The 16,222-nt window shown below is 46.2% G+C and overlaps 1 protein-coding gene across 1 annotated transcript in view; it reads left to right on the forward strand.

The window, feature by feature from the left end:
* The window catches only part of CTNNA1 (catenin alpha 1), a 77,122-nt gene that overhangs the window by 35,990 nt on the left and 24,910 nt on the right, over positions 1-16,222 (forward strand). Inside the window, exons 8-9 of the mRNA XM_081315196.1 lie at positions 7,520-7,600; positions 8,548-8,700. Coding sequence (XP_081171322.1) covers positions 7,520-7,600; positions 8,548-8,700 — 234 coding nt within the window. The remainder of the gene's footprint in view (positions 1-7,519; positions 7,601-8,547; positions 8,701-16,222) is intronic.

Here is a 16,222-nt window from a genome sequence, read left to right on the forward strand (position 1 = left end):
AGCTTAAGAAATAGCTGGGGACAGAAACAGTTGCTACGTTAAGTGAAAACAGTGATGTCTCCATCATTTTCTGAAAAAGATGACCACTTCTAAACAGATGGAACTAATCAGAAAAAGATCCCTAAGGGCTATTTAATCAAACAAGATTATTACCGTATATACTTGAGTATAAGCCGAATTTTTCAGCCCACTTTTTGGGCTGAAAAAATCCACTTCGGCTTATACTCCAGTCAACAAAAAAAAAGAACTTACCGAGGACTTGCGCGCGGCCGAGCTACTTTGCATGACGCTGCTGGGGTCGCCCGGGCGCCTCTGCTCGCCCTCAGCAGCACCTGGCCCGGAATCACATGCGAAACAAGCCCGGCAGAGGAGCCGGAGCGGCGAGCAGAGGCGCCCGGCCCAGATCCTGCAAGGCCCGGCCGAGACGCGCCCCCAGCAGCGGAGCTGCTCCGGCTCCTCTGCCGGGCTTGTTTTGCATGTGAGCTACTTTGCCTGATGCTGAGAAGACCCGCTTGGGCACTCGGGTTGGTGTCAGTCTCCGCAGGCCCTTCTCGTTTCCAGGAACGTCAAGCGCGCTTGGCTCCCCACCCCCACGGCAGGGCAGGGCAGGGCAGAGACTTGCTCGCCCTTCTGACGGCCCTGAAGAGAAACGAAGGGCTTGCAAACTCCCCGCGAGAAGCTGGGCGAAGCGCGCGGCTGGGCGAGTGTGTGCCTGCGCACGTATTTACGAAAGAAACGCTCCGAGAGTTCTTCTTTCTCCGCCCCCTTGGGGGGAACTCTAGCGACTGCTGTAGCCGCGCTTCTCTTCTCGGCTCCGAAAATAGGGATTTCTACTCTCTCTCTCTCTCTCTCTCCCCTCCCCACCCCGCATTCTCCTGCCTCTTCGATTGCGACAATAAAAGGGCGAAGGGTGCGCTGGTTTCTTCCTCCTTCCTCCCCCCCCTCCCCTCCCCTCCCCGATTGTCAGGTGAGGCAGCTGGAGGTCTGGCCGGGAGATTGTAGCCGTTTTGAAATGCCGCGTCTTGAAACGCCCGATCAGCTGATTTTCGGGTGGAAGAGCCGCGGCTTGAATCTGTTTGCATCTGCCTGAATTAGACCGAAACGGCCTGAATTTGACCAGAGTTGCTTTGTAATGGCTGGAGGAACTGCAGAGGAGGTCTTGCCGGGAGATTGTGGCCGTTTTGAAACACCGCGGCTTGAAACGCCCGATCAGCTGATTTTCGGGGCGGAAAGAGCCACGGCTTGAATCTGCTTGTATTTGTTTGAACTTAACCAGAAACGGCTCGTAATGGCTAGAGGAACTGCGGAGGGAGTGAATGCTCCAGCCTGGAATATTTGGAAAGGCTGGGGGAACCGGATGAACTGCAGCTTAAGCGACTGTTGCCGGAGGAGCCATGGCTTGAAACGCCCCAGTTTTGGGGCAGCGTTTGCTTGTTCCCTCCCTCCCTCCCTCCCTCCCTCCCTCCCTCCCCTTTCCCTCCTCTCTAAATCCTTCCTTCCTTCCTTCCTTCCTTCCTTCCTTCCTTCCTTCCTTCCTTCCCCAGCCCTAATCCGGAAAGTGGAAGGAAAGAAGAGTAAAGGCTGGGCGGAGGAGGAGGGGAAGTTTAAAAAGGGGGCGGCGTTCCCTTTAAAAAGCCGCCCGCCACGCCGCGCTCCCTCGCAGCACTCGCGGCGGCTGGCTTCTTGGCTCCCGGTCTCCCCCAGGCTTCCCGGCTGTGATTGGCGAGCGAGCCTCCCGAGCTCCGGCGGCCGTGACATCAGCAGAAGCGGAGCAAGCAAAAGCGAAGGGGGAAGGAAGTTCACCAGCAGCACCTCGAGCCCGCTCCGAGCGCTGGCGGACGCGGAGCCGAAAGAGAAGCAGCATCTCTGCGCGCCCGGGCTGCTGGGGTGAAGTTGCAGCCGCCGCACCAACCAGCCGAGGAGAAGCAAGAGAAGGAAGTCGCCGCCGCTGCCCAGGCTGGGTTTCCTCGAAGGCTGCTGTTTGCACCCGGGAAGGAAAGTGCAGGAAAAAGGGCAAAGTGGCGAGCTAGCCCGGCATTCAACGTTTCTTCGCCGCTGCCATCCCCGAGAAGGCGAAGGGCTCCTATTTACAGCCACCCATCCGAGAGAAAAGCGGCTGTCGGTGCTTCGTCGGCCTTGATCCGGGACGCAGCCTGACCTCCCCTCGTCCCGGGAGACTCTCGCTTCCCCCCACCCCCCACCCCCCACCCTCCCTACATCCCGAGCCTTCCAGATCTTCGCCTGCCTACTCGCGAGCAGGCATGTTTTCCAGCCAATCCGGGCCTGGGAGCAGGGCGCCGGCGGCACGTCCACTTTCCCCGCACTCTCCGTTCAGACGGCGCCCTTTGAGCCTGGAGTGATGCGGACGTCGGAAAAGGGCGCCGGGCGAAAGCAGCGAAGCGGGATCGCCGCGTGCCCCCCACTCCTCCTCCTCCTCTTCTTCTTCTTCCTCCTCCTGGTCGGCTTGACACCCCCATTTCGGCTGCTTCGCAAACTGCTTCCTCCACCCCACCCCACCCCACCTCACCCCTCCCCGCAAAAGATGCCGGGGTCGACAGCGTTTTTTCTACCCGGAACAAGCAAACACGCAGGCAACCCTGCACTATTCAGCTCAGTGAAGTCACGCTTGAAACGGCTTGAAACGCCCGATCAGCTGATTTTCGGGGCGGAAAGCGTGCGGTGTTGTTGTGTTTTTTTTCCTCCCCCCGAAAGTGAACGGCAGCTTTCCGTACTAGTGTATTGGCATGTCAAGACACCAGCACAAAGACCAAGGTACAAGCAGCCCTCCTTCAGTCATTATTGAAACATTTGATCAGCCCAACTTCTTCTTCTTCTTATTATTATTATTAAATCTGTTTTTTAACCAAGCGTGACTTCACTGAGCTGAATAGTGCAGGGTTGCCTGCGTGTTTGCTTGTTCCGGGTAGAAAAAACGCTGTCGACCCCGGCATCTTTTGCGGGGAGGGGTGAGGTGGGGTGGGGTGGGGTGGAGGAAGCAGTTTGCGAAGCAGCCGAAATGGGGGTATATAGAGGATGGGAGGTTCCCACCGAGAGAGCCAGCAGAGTTGTTGTCGAAGCGCGTTTGCTTGTTCCGGGTAGAAAAAACGCTGTCGACCCCGGCATCTTTTGCGGGGATTTCCCATTTCCCGTTGCGAAACCAGCCGAGCCCAAGTCCACCCTTTCTTTTTTTTCCATGGCACGCTCGGTGCCTTTCCCACGATTGTGTCTCCTTCAGATCTTACGCAAGCTTCCTCGATTTCCTGGTGTGTGTGTGTGTGTGTGTGTGTGTTTCTTTCTTATTCCTCCCTTCTCTGGTGGTTGGAAAGGCATGTGACGCGCTTCGACAACAACTCTGCTGGCTCTCTCGGTGGGAACCTCCCATCCTCTATATACCCCCATTTCGGCTGCTTCGCAAACTGCTTCCTCCACCCCACCCCACCCCACCTCACCCCTCCCCGCAAAAGATGCCGGGGTCGACAGCGTTTTTTCTACCCGGAACAAGCAAACACGCAGGCAACCCTGCACTATTCAGCTCAGTGAAGTCACGCTTGGTTAAAAAACAGATTTAATAATAATAATAATAAGAAGAAGAAGTTGGGCTGATCAAATGTTTCAATAATGACTGAAGGAGGGCTGCTTGTACCTTGGTCTTTGTGCTGGTGTCTTGACATGCCAATACACTAGTACGGAAAGCTGCCGTTCACTTTCGGGGGGAGGAAAAAAAACACAACAACACCGCACGCTTTCCGCCCCGAAAATCAGCTGATCGGGCGTTTCAAGCCGTTTCAAGCGTGACTTCACTGAGCTGAATAGTGCAGGGTTGCCTGCGTGTTTGCTTGTTCCGGGTAGAAAAAACGCTGTCGACCCCGGCATCTTTTGCGGGGAGGGGTGAGGTGGGGTGGGGTGGGGTGGAGGAAGCAGTTTGCGAAGCAGCCGAAATGGGGGTGTCAAGCCGACCAGGAGGAGGAAGAAGAAGAAGAGGAGGAGGAGGAGTGGGGGGCACGCGGCGATCCCGCTTCGCTGCTTTCGCCCGGCGCCCTTTTCCGACGTCCGCATCACTCCAGGCTCAAAGGGCGCCGTCTGAACGGAGAGTGCGGGGAAAGTGGACGTGCCGCCGGCGCCCTGCTCCCAGGCCCGGATTGGCTGGAAAACATGCCTGCTCGCGAGTAGGCAGGCGAAGATCTGGAAGGCTCGGGATGTAGGGAGGGTGGGGGGTGGGGGGTGGGGGGAAGCGAGAGTCTCCCGGGACGAGGGGAGGTCAGGCTGCGTCCCGGATCAAGGCCGACGAAGCACCGACAGCCGCTTTTCTCTCGGATGGGTGGCTGTAAATAGGAGCCCTTCGCCTTCTCGGGGATGGCAGCGGCGAAGAAACGTTGAATGCCGGGCTAGCTCGCCACTTTGCCCTTTTTCCTGCACTTTCCTTCCTGGGTGCAAACAGCAGCCTTCGAGGAAACCCAGCCTGGGCAGCGGCGGCGACTTCCTTCTCTTGCTTCTCCTCGGCTGGTTGGTGCGGCGGCTGCAACTTCACCCCAGCAGCCCGGGCGCGCAGAGATGCTGCTTCTCTTTCGGCTCCGCGTCCGCCAGCGCTCGGAGCGGGCTCGAGGTGCTGCTGGTGAACTTCCTTCCCCCTTCGCTTTTGCTTGCTCCGCTTCTGCTGATGTCACGGCCGCCGGAGCTCGGGAGGCTCGCTCGCCAATCACAGCCGGGAAGCCTGGGGGAGACCGGGAGCCAAGAAGCCAGCCGCCGCGAGTGCTGCGAGGGAGCGCGGCGTGGCGGGCGGCTTTTTAAAGGGAATGCCGCCCCCTTTTTAAACTTCCCCTCCTCCTCCGCCCAGCCTTTACTCTTCTTTCCTTCCACTTTCCGGATTAGGGCTGGGGAAGGAAGGAAGGAAGGAAGGAAGGAAGGAAGGAAGGAAGGAAGGAAGGAAGGAAGGATGGATTTAGAGAGGAGGGAAAGGGGAGGGAGGGAGGGAGGGAGGGAGGGAACAAGCAAACGCTGCCCCAAAACTGGGGCGTTTCAAGCCATGGCTCCTCCGGCAACAGTCGCTTAAGCTGCAGTTCATCCGGTTCCCCCAGCCTTTCCAAATATTCCAGGCTGGAGCATTCACTCCCTCCGCAGTTCCTCCAGCCATTACGAGCCGTTTCTGGTTAAGTTCAAACAAATACAAGCAGATTCAAGCCGTGGCTCTTTCCGCCCCGAAAATCAGCTGATCGGGCGTTTCAAGCCGCGGCGTTTCAAAACGGCCACAATCTCCCGGCAAGACCTCCTCTGCAGTTCCTCCAGCCATTACAAAGCAACTCTGGTCAAATTCAGGCCGTTTCGGTCTAATTCAGGCAGATGCAAACAGATTCAAGCCGCGGCTCTTCCACCCGAAAATCAGCTGATCGGGCGTTTCAAGACGCGGCATTTCAAAACGGCTACAATCTCCCGGCCAGACCTCCAGCTGCCTCACCTGACAATCGGGGAGGGGAGGGGAGGGGGGGAGGAAGGAGGAAGAAACCAGCGCACCCTTCGCCCTTTTATTGTCGCAATCGAAGAGGCAGGAGAATGCGGGGTGGGGAGGGGAGAGAGAGAGAGAGAGAGAGTAGAAATCCCTATTTTCGGAGCCGAGAAGAGAAGCGCGGCTACAGCAGTCGCTAGAGTTCCCCCCAAGGGGGCGGAGAAAGAAGAACTCTCGGAGCGTTTCTTTCGTAAATACGTGCGCAGGCACACACTCGCCCAGCCGCGCGCTTCGCCCAGCTTCTCGCGGGGAGTTTGCAAGCCCTTCGTTTCTCTTCAGGGCCGTCAGAAGGGCGAGCAAGTCTCTGCCCTGCCCTGCCCTGCCGTGGGGGTGGGGAGCCAAGCGCGCTTGACGTTCCTGGAAACGAGAAGGGCCTGCGGAGACTGACACCAACCCGAGTGCCCAAGCGGGTCTTCTCAGCATCAGGCAAAGTAGCTCACATGCAAAACAAGCCCGGCAGATGAGCCGGAGCAGCTCCGCTGCTGGGGGCGCGTCTCGGCCGGGCCTTGCAGGATCTGGGCCGGGCGCCTCTGCTCGCCGCTCCGGCTCCTCTGCCGGGCTTGTTTCGCGTGCGAGCTACTTTGCCGGCCGCTGCTGAGGGAAGATCTCTGGAGAGGAGCATAAGGTGAGCTGCTGCATTTCCCAGCCTCGGCTTATACTCGAGTCACCAACTTTTTCCATTTTTGGGGGGTAAAATTAGGGGTCTCGGCTTATATTCGAGTCGGCTTATATTCAAGTATATACGGTAATTTTCCTAGGAGTTAGAACAATCTGCCCATGTAATTAAGAGGTTCATCTTTATTCAGGTTTCTTTTAATTCAACTAATTTTGCATCTGGATTCATACATTATTCCAAGTTATGCTTTATTTAACTATGATTTGTTAATAGCCCATAATGGTTAATTATGTTGAAACTAAACAACCATGTTATGTCATAGTGAAATGTACAAACCACCTTTAGTTTGAGGCACAAACAACCAGAATCATTCGTGAGTAGTCTCAAGCAGAGGTTTTATTGTTAGTCACCCATGTTACAAGAATCTTGCCAGACTGATTGCATTTTCTCTTGGGATCAGTCAAAAGGCTTCAGAGATTTCAGGGGGCTTGTGTTGCCTTCTGCAGTGCAAGAATTCTAAGCTCAGCCTCCTCTTAATCTAACGGGAGATTCTGCCACACCTAACAAAGCTAGAAATCTACAGGAACTATAAGTGTGCAATTCTAAGCATACTCAACAAAAATTGTTGAACATACTGTAACTACATATACTTTGTACCCTTACATATACATTGTGCAGCAGTGATTTTACATATTACCTGTGCTAAACATATAAATAAGTAAAATAAGTATACCAAAGCATTAGTGCTTTGTTTTGAAGATACTCGAAAATGATATCTCTCTAAAGTTTATCTTCTGAAATGTTTAATAGGAAAAATATAGTTTCAACTAGATTAAATGATTGTGCCAGAGAATTAACCCCTTCCATGTGCCCTATACTACATAGTTGTGCAAATTTTAAGATGGCAAAGGTTTTGTCCATCTTATACATTAGGCAAATAGGACATCTTCAAGGACCCATTGTGACCCATGGCACCATTTCCTTTCCATAATAAACCAGCCTCATTCTTTAGTCTGAATCTAACCATGATATTGTTCCACCAATGACTGATATAGCGGCTTCCTGGATGTTGGGCAAAATGAGTACAATATCGCAACTGACTCAGACAGCTGGTTAGGAACATTGCTACAATCCATACTCAAGCCTATAAAGTGCAACTAAGGAAACCAAATATGAAATATAAACCATGTGCATTATCAGATATATGATACAAATACTGTATTCTAGTTTCTAGATCTGTTCAGGAACACTTTTCCTATGTACTACTGTTTTGATATACAAGACTTCTGCTGATTTCAGTTTGCTATTAATACTGAATGAGTGGAAAAGTCAATGGAATTTAGACTTTGGCTATTGTATAATTATAGTATTTTAAACTAATGCTGCTTTATTTGATTTTCTAGGCTGGACGCAAAGAAAGAAGTGATGCCCTAAACTCGGCAATAGACAAAATGACAAAAAAGACAAGAGATTTGCGCAGACAGGTATAGTATTAAATATGCATGAAGTGCTCACGTAGTCTGCTATGTACATAGCATATCATTTCTTCTAGCAATTTTTTTTCAAATCAGTCAATTATAGAAAACTAAATGCTTAGATTTCATTAAAACTGGGTAGGCTAACCTTACGTCTCGAGTATGATGCTTTCTTCATTCTGTCACATTCACGAGTGTAATATTTTTTTTCTCTTCCCCTCAGCCCAGTGACAGGACCAAACTGAGAAAGCCAATGCTGCCAGTAAATGTTGGCCTTCCCTGTACACACCAGAAAGCATATTCCTTTATATTGGCCATTAGCTGGGCAGGAGAACCTAGGATTTTTCTCCACAACTGTTAGTAGTAGCCCTTGTATGGATTCTTGGAAGATGGGATTGAATGCTTTGTTTCTTCACCTCAGGAAACACTAATGCACAACCAACAAGGAAATTGTCATCTGGAGTAGCCATGATTAACTCCTCTCTTTAGTGATTTCAGATGTGTATAAGACAGACCGTTGGGCAGTAAGTGGCTAGACATTCTTGATCGCTTGTTCAGCCCTTGACAGATTCTTTAGGGATGAGTATAGGTTACCATTCCCTGCTATAACGGTGAATGAATTTTCTTTTTTGAAAAAAATATAAAATCATTAGGGTTTTTTTTAATCATTAGAGGCATTAGTTAAAGCAGTTTTATATCTTTGTCTTTGGTCACACCAACATGGAAGCTAAACCTGTGTTTTGACCTAGGTTTGTTCTGAAAGTAATTAAGCAAGTAATTTTTTGAGATTTCAAAAACAAAATCCCACCTACCGTACATTGAAATAATCATTCTCCATGAAAGGCCACATATGTTTTAGAAGAATCACTGGTAAAGTATATTTTAGTAATGCAGAAGTTGAAAATAGTATTTTACCTTGTTGAACAATTGAATTTCGTTTTGATTTCTCTTCTTAGCTCCGTAAAGCAGTTATGGACCACGTTTCAGATTCTTTTCTGGAAACAAATGTGCCACTCCTTGTTTTGATTGAAGCTGCTAAAAATGGAAATGAGAAAGAAGTTAAGGAATATGCACAGGTTTTCCGTGAACATGCCAACAAGCTGATTGAGGTACTATGATAATTAAATCTGGATGCCACATGAGTATCGTGGGAAATAGATTATGCCTTCTTTGAAGTATTATTTTATCCTGAGCTCTTTGCAAAATTCAGTGAATTATCTCAAGTTTATTTCTTACGTTGTGGAAAGGAAAATACATTATCTGAAGCACAGAAAAATACATAGTTTATACAGGACAATTGAAATGTCAGTTATGAACATAGTAGAATAGTTATCTCTCTTTTAAAGTTTAAGCACTCATGTAATTTCAATGTAGGAGTTTAAAGCAAATAACAAATCCCTGTACAAATTTCTGAATTTAGAAATCACTGTAAAGTGTTCAAAACAGCTTAAGATTCATCATTTCTCAAGTAAGCAAACATATGCATGAAGATTATGAGCTTGGCTTGTTTAAAGGTAAAGTAAAGGTTCCCCCGCACATGCGTGCTAGTCGTTTCCGACTCTAGGGGCCGGTGCTCATCTCCCGTTTCAAAGCTGAAGAGCCAGCACTTGTCCGAGGACATCTCCGTGGTCATGTGGCCGGCATGACTAGACACCAAAGGCGCACGGAACACTGTTACCTTCCCACCGTAGTGGTCCCTATTTTTCTACTTGCATTTTTACGTGCTTTCGAACTGCTAGGTTGGCAGAAGCTGGGATGAGTAACAGGCGCTCACTCTGTTACGCGGCACTTGGGATTCGACCCGCCAAACTGCCGACCTTCTGATCGACAAGCTCAGCGTCTTAACCCACTGAGCCACCGCGTCCCCCTTGTTTACCTTGACTTGTTTACCTTAGCCCAAAAGTTTAAAGATGAGGGTAATTGAAAAGTCCTTGAGAAAAGTCATTTACTAAGTGTTCTATAAGCAGTATAAAAGTTTTTTTTCGGTCTAGCTTTTTCCACAAAGGATAGCCAATAACTATGAGTTACAATTTTACAACATCAACCTGATGGATTTGGGGTACTTAATGCTCTAGTAGCCCTTTTTGACAATTGATTTTTACAATCCATTGGGAATGTAATCCCACCACAGACACACCCCCAAAAAACCCCAAGCCCACTTGCTTATTCAAATATTTAAGTATAATACATTTTTATGCAAATAGATTCTTAGACTTAAGATGTGTTTGCACTTCAACCTTATTCATTTGTACTTGTTAATTTCAAAGCAAAATTTAAAAGACTTGATCTGCACTTGGACTGGATCATAGTCTAGATTACCCAACACATTAGCTCAAATTGGCACAAAATATTTTAGACAAACACTTATACTTATCCATTTGTTATTATATCTGGGAAGATGAAAGTAAATAGAAAACTTGTTCATCAGACTATTGGTAGCAGCAATAGTCAGCCTGAGGCCATCCATGGCTCTTAAAATGTAATGGACAGATTCTGAGAGGATATTACAAATTTGACAAAAAGCATTATTAGAGAATTATACTGAAATTTAATTTGCCTTGTCTGCACTACAAGAAGCATTTCCCTATTTCAAGCTATTAATTATTTTTGGATTATGCAGTTCTCATAAAAGTATATATCTCTTTCTTACCTACTATGAAAAATGTTTTAGTCATTGATTTCTATAAATGTTCCTTCCTAGTTCATAAAACAGTGCATGACAGGATAGACAGAATCCAGACTGATGGCAAATGACTTTCTTATTTACTTTTACAAGAAACTTAAAATCCATCAGTCAGCGCTTGACAGAAAACACAAAATTAGACTTTAGTATTTGAGCCCAGAAACTTATTTTTAGTACCGGAGATTAAGGAAATGCAGTCTTTTTCATGTACAGAAATCTCTTCTTAATCCCCTACCTCAGTTTTCTTCATCTTAGCAATATGATTTATGACAGATTGGAAATAAGTAGATTAAAAATAAATTCTTCTTGGTTTAGTAAATCCTATTCTACCTTCTGCCTTCCTTTGGTACATGGGGTATATGCTTTGGTTCTTTGTCTTATTTGCATATTTGTATCAACGGACAAAGCCAACCAGATCTTCAGGAAGTTTATTATCCTGAGACTGAACAATATATAATGCTTAGCAAGGTGAAAAACTTTCAGCTAAAGCAGGGATGTCAAACTTGCAACGTCACGTGACGTATTGCAACATGTCACAACTTTTTTCCCATTGCAGGCAATGGGGTGGGCGCAGTTTTGCCATGATGCATCTGGCCCGCAGGCCAGCAGTTTGACACCCCTGAACTAAAGGATGAGTGGACAGACAGAGTGGCAGCCACTTTAAAAAAAATGGCTAGAGGGAGATTGAATCCCCACCAGAAGAACAAGAATCTGGTGCTGCCAAGCCAATAAAATCACTCTTTGCTGTTTTCATTATCACTTCCATATTAAAATGTGAGATTACTTATAGTACTGTGGTCTTGGGTGGACTTACTTTTTTTTTATTGAAGTGTTGACCATCAGCCCAGTTACAAACAATGTTTTACTTATAGTTTGTAGGCAAACCAAGATCACTTCTTAAACTTTGATCACATGAAACACTAATGCTGTGTTTCCTGAGCAAATGCTTGTTGTCAGGTTCTTCACTATTCTGAATGGATAGATGGAACCATATATTTTGGTGGTGCTTATTCTGGAAGCCTAATAATTCAGTCAGAGCTCAGATGAGCAAACCTGCCAAATTTCTGCCTCCACTGAGAGGAGCAAGTTTCCATCGCCTTAGTTTCAGACTCCAGAGTAGAATTCCATGCGTGGCAAATAAAACTGTAAAACTTTCTAGACGTTTCAAAGTAACAAAAGGGGAAAGATGGGGGCTGGAAGCGGAAGACATGTAATACCTTTTCAGAGTAGGAAGTTAGTTTGTTCCTTTTTCAAAACCTGTGAATCTGGGGGAGAAGTGATTGATGCTTTGAAAGGAGAAGGCAATTAGCCTGGTAATTAGCTGCAGCCTGGGAGATGCTGTTTACCTGGTTGCTTTAACTCTTTTAGAACACTAAAACAAGGCTTCTCTTTCCAGTCTTTCTTGGTCCAATTAACCCTTACCTCCATCCAGTTTTATCTTTTCCACTTGTTTTTGTCTGTACTGTGTTTGTGTGTGTTAAACAGTCCCCTTTTTAACCTCATTTCTTTTGTAATTTTTTCTTCCTTTTCCTGTTCCTGCTGGAAAGAGAGAGGGGCATGTGTTCATTCGTGGTTATATTTTTTTCGTGAGAGTGGTTTGTGTATGCAGTAAGGATCGATGCGGGTAGTCCTCGACTTACAACCATAATGGAGCCCTCCCATTATGATCATAGGTTGTGGTGGTTATTAAGCGAGGTGCCCATGTGATGGCCTTGCTTAACCACCACAATCTCTGCCTCTCCCCGTTGCAGTTGTTAAAAAGAGCATGGAGTGCGTCAGGAGTGGGGTGAGGCCAGGACATGCATTGCAGCACCTCCTCAGCTCACACGTGATCTGCCTTGGGCCTCCCAAGTCCTCCTCCACTCCCTGAAGCATCCAGCACTCAGCTTTTCCCTGTTGCCTCCCTGCAGGCTTTGGGCCTGCTTCCTGCCTCACTTGATTCCTGCTGGCCTTGAGAGATCAGAGTTTGCCTTTGGAAGAGAGAACCAGCCAGTCCACCCTCAGCCTTCTTATGGTAACAGGACAGAGGCCACGTGGTGCCATCCCAGAAGTGGGCACCATTTTGCAGCTGCTCCCCACATGCCTGCTCCCAGGGCAGCAACATATGTCCTCTGTGTAGGCTGCTTCCCATAGAAGGGGGTGTCAAACTGGCGGCCCACAGGCCGGATGCCTCACACGTAGGCCATCTCCACCTCCTCAAAGGCATAAAATGTCATGATATGTTACATGACGCAATCGAGTTTGACACCCGTGTTATAGAAGATCTACAGAAAAGCTAAGTGGACCAAGCTGTGACAGGAAGGAGGAGGATGTTGGATCAGCAGGGTAGGAAGCAAACTGAGGCCTGCAGGGACCCAGTGAGGTGGGAAGCAGGCTCAGAGGGGTGTGGGGAGAAAGATAGGCAAAGCCCACTGCAGTGTTTTTAAGCCCAGATAGATTACCAGGCACCTGAATTTTGTTCTTGTGATCGCAGGGGCCGTAACTTCAGGCATGGTACATATGTCCCTTGGTTGAGCACCGACATAATTCAAAATGGTCACTGAATGAATGCTCATAAATTGAGGACTACCTGTACACGTTGTACTCTAGAACACCACATTTTTCGACAAGCTATAAAACAGGAAAATATGAATGCTGTATTACAATATGGAAAATTTATTTTTCTTCTTACATTCTACAACATCAAACAGATATAACACCATAGTTTTCAGAAAAAGAAATGTGAGGGGAAACTATAGGAGAAATCAGTGCCTAGCATAAATATTTTGCCATCTGAAACTGTAGCAATTTCTATTTCTTTAGGGTTGTGAGTTTTTCAGGGTTGTGTGGAAGAGTGGGCTGCTTGGGGGGGGGGAATTTGCAGGCTCCTGCATTGTAGTTCTTTCCCTCCCAGTTTAGCTTCCCCCCCCCACCGCCTCCACCCTTGTCAGCACAGCAAAGTTGCCAATGAGGCAGCAACCTTGACATGGTTTTTGGGAGGAAACAGGTGTTTTGAAGCTGTGCAGCTTCCAGCAAACTGAGAATAGTAGCCAAATCAAAGAAGTTGTTTTTCGTTGAGAAGGAATGGACAGTTCAAAAGAGAGGAAAAGAAGTGTAAAGGCCCAACATAAATGAGAAAGTACAATTTAAAAACTTGCTGTCCATTAACGGAAAAAGAAAAAAAATCTCAAGAGGAGACTGAAGATAGAACAGGTTTAAGGAAGAAATGTTGAACTGTACGAATAATAGTATGGAGTCTTGTGATAGAGTAATAAGTAATAGTAATAGAATACCATACAGGTAGTCCTCAACTTGCGACTGTAATTGAGTCTGGCAATGACTGGACTCAATGCTATGATCTTTTTTGCAGTGGTCATTAAGCAAACTCATTGTTTGCTATGTGCATTTTCCCCCCCAGAAAAAGTAAACACCTGTTTCGGGGTGGGGGGATGATGTGAATTTTAGTTATGTGACTGCAGGGCACTGCAAAAAAGCTGTAAATGTGGGCTGGTTGCTGAGTGCCCACAATGCAGTCACATGACCGTCAGGGGGAGTGGCCATCATAATTTCAGAACTGAGTCATAAATAGCTGGGGGGCATCCGTCGTAGCTTCAAACGGTTGCTAAGTGACCGATCATAAGTTGAGGACTATCTGTATATTGAATAGTAATACTATATTAGTATAAACACTGTCATAGTAATTGAATATATATCATAATTGTCATAATAGTATAAAGATAGCAATAGAATAGATGTAGGAAACACATATCACTTTTATATATATTTTTAATATAAAATAAAACATCTGCCAAACTCCTATAGGGAGATACAAAGAAAGCAGCCATCCATGATCCAATGCATTTGTGACTCTTTTCAGTTTGGGGCAATCCAGTTAAGCATGGCTTTAAAAAAGAACCAGTGAATTATGTTTTTAGACAAATCAAAGGTGAAACTTAGTAATGGAAGGGACGGGGAGGTTTTTCCTAGCATTTTCCAATTTTTTCTTAATAGTTACCTCATTCTGTGGGAGAGCTGTTAAGTTTATGTTTTCATATTTTATGAAAACACAAATAACAGAGCAAGCAAAGAAATCTATGATCCTTTAATCATAGTTGGGATCTTATGCGTGAATAAAAATTCAGTTGATATAAATATATAACTGCTGCATAACACAGTTGTTTTAAAGAAAGCCTGAAAATTTATTAATAACCAATTGAATCAGTTCTGTCAGCATGAGTCATAACTGATCTCTGTAGGATGATCCTTGTGGAATCATGCAAAATAAATACCTGTGTGTAAAGCATTTTTATCAAATAACTTTTAGCATGGAGGCCAGGGGGGGGCTGTACAGCGCGTGTCAGTGTGGAGCTCAGTTCTCGGCTGCAGAGGCCTTTCTGAAATGTAGCCCGGGGGTGATGCGCGCATCAATCCAAAGGTCCATTCTCAGCTGCAGAGGCATTTCCTGAAGGCCCTTGACAGTGAAATGGAACCCTGGGACAATGCCACAGAAGAAGTGGCCAGCTGGGCGGGCCTGTCATTGCCATCACGGCGAGGTGAGGCAATGGAAGAGACATCTCCCGAAAATAAGGGGGGGGGAGGACCGGGTCTTATTTTGGGGAAAACATGGTAGATCCACCTGGGTTACTAGCCATGTTTTATTTCTTGGGAATTACTGCTAAATGGAGGGAAAAGATTGCCATTTCCCAGAGGGATGGACACACTGTTCTTGTCTTTTTGCACTACTATTGTGTATTTCTGTGTACGAATAAGGCTTTCAATAGCAGGCTGTCATATGCTTGGTCAGTTAATATATATAAACATATATAAACATTATAGAATGCTCTATGAGAGTATGTTCCAAAATATAAAACACTTTTCACTTAAAAAATAACATATCTTTGCGTGACCTTTTACTACCATGCCTGAAAGCAAATGGAAAGACTTGTCCCTAGACAACAGGACAAGTTTTCAAGCAATTCTCTAGAAACAGCTGGTTGTGGTATTTTTCTGCACCAGTTGGCAGCAGTATGTACTCTTCTGCATTGAAGTTGGATACATATGAACTGCCTGCACAAAAAGGAGACGATCATGTACCGCATTCCTTTGAGAAGTTAAATGGTTCAACTGCAATTATAGGTAGAATTCTCTATATATTTTTTACTTCATGAGGTCAGTGCAGTTCTAGCAGGTGGTTCATTGCGGTTCTTCATATTCCTCTCTCAGAGGCCTCCATTCCACCTTTCCACATCTGCCAACCCTGCATAGCCCAATAGTCCTTGCTCCCTCACTACTTCTATCTATCACTAATCATCTGATTCACAAATAGGTTCCAGCAGCATATTTATTTACTGAAGTAGCAACACAAGTTCTATAGTTCAGAAAACTAAATAGTGAGCAGGTCTTAAACCTAATTAATGACTGAGTTTACCTGTACTGTGCTATGTTGGCTTGTGATCTCACACAAGCAGCCAGAAGATCAAAATGCAAAATAGGACATAAAATGGTAAATGTCTAAAGATGGAATGTAATTGATCTGGAGATCTGTCCAATATAAATACAAGCCATACAAAAATGCAGTTATATTCATTGTTTATAGAAGAACGTAAAGGTCCTTGTCCTTTAAGATACAAAAAAACAGTAAAGAGTTTGTTGGGTGATCCCTACATTTTCTCAATATTTAATGGTTCACATTTACAGAAAGTTTGAGAAACAAAGATTGAGAATAATCAGTTTAATTGGCTGGTACATTGTTAATCTTGTTATGTTGTAAAGAACTTTAAGCATACCTTAATTAGATGATGATTTATATATTTAAAAGTTGCTTTTCACTTGTAAGTAGGCAAGATTAAGAGAATTGAATCTGTTCAGTTAAATTGTCAAATTTTCATGGATAATAATTGTAAAAGATTTTAAAATTTTACTAGATTTTTATGAAAAAAATTACAGGACACCAGTCTTACAATGTTATG

Source organism: Vipera berus (assembly GCF_964194415.1).
Source record: "Vipera berus genome assembly, chromosome: 1".
Classification (NCBI taxonomy): Eukaryota; Metazoa; Chordata; class Lepidosauria; order Squamata; family Viperidae; genus Vipera; species Vipera berus.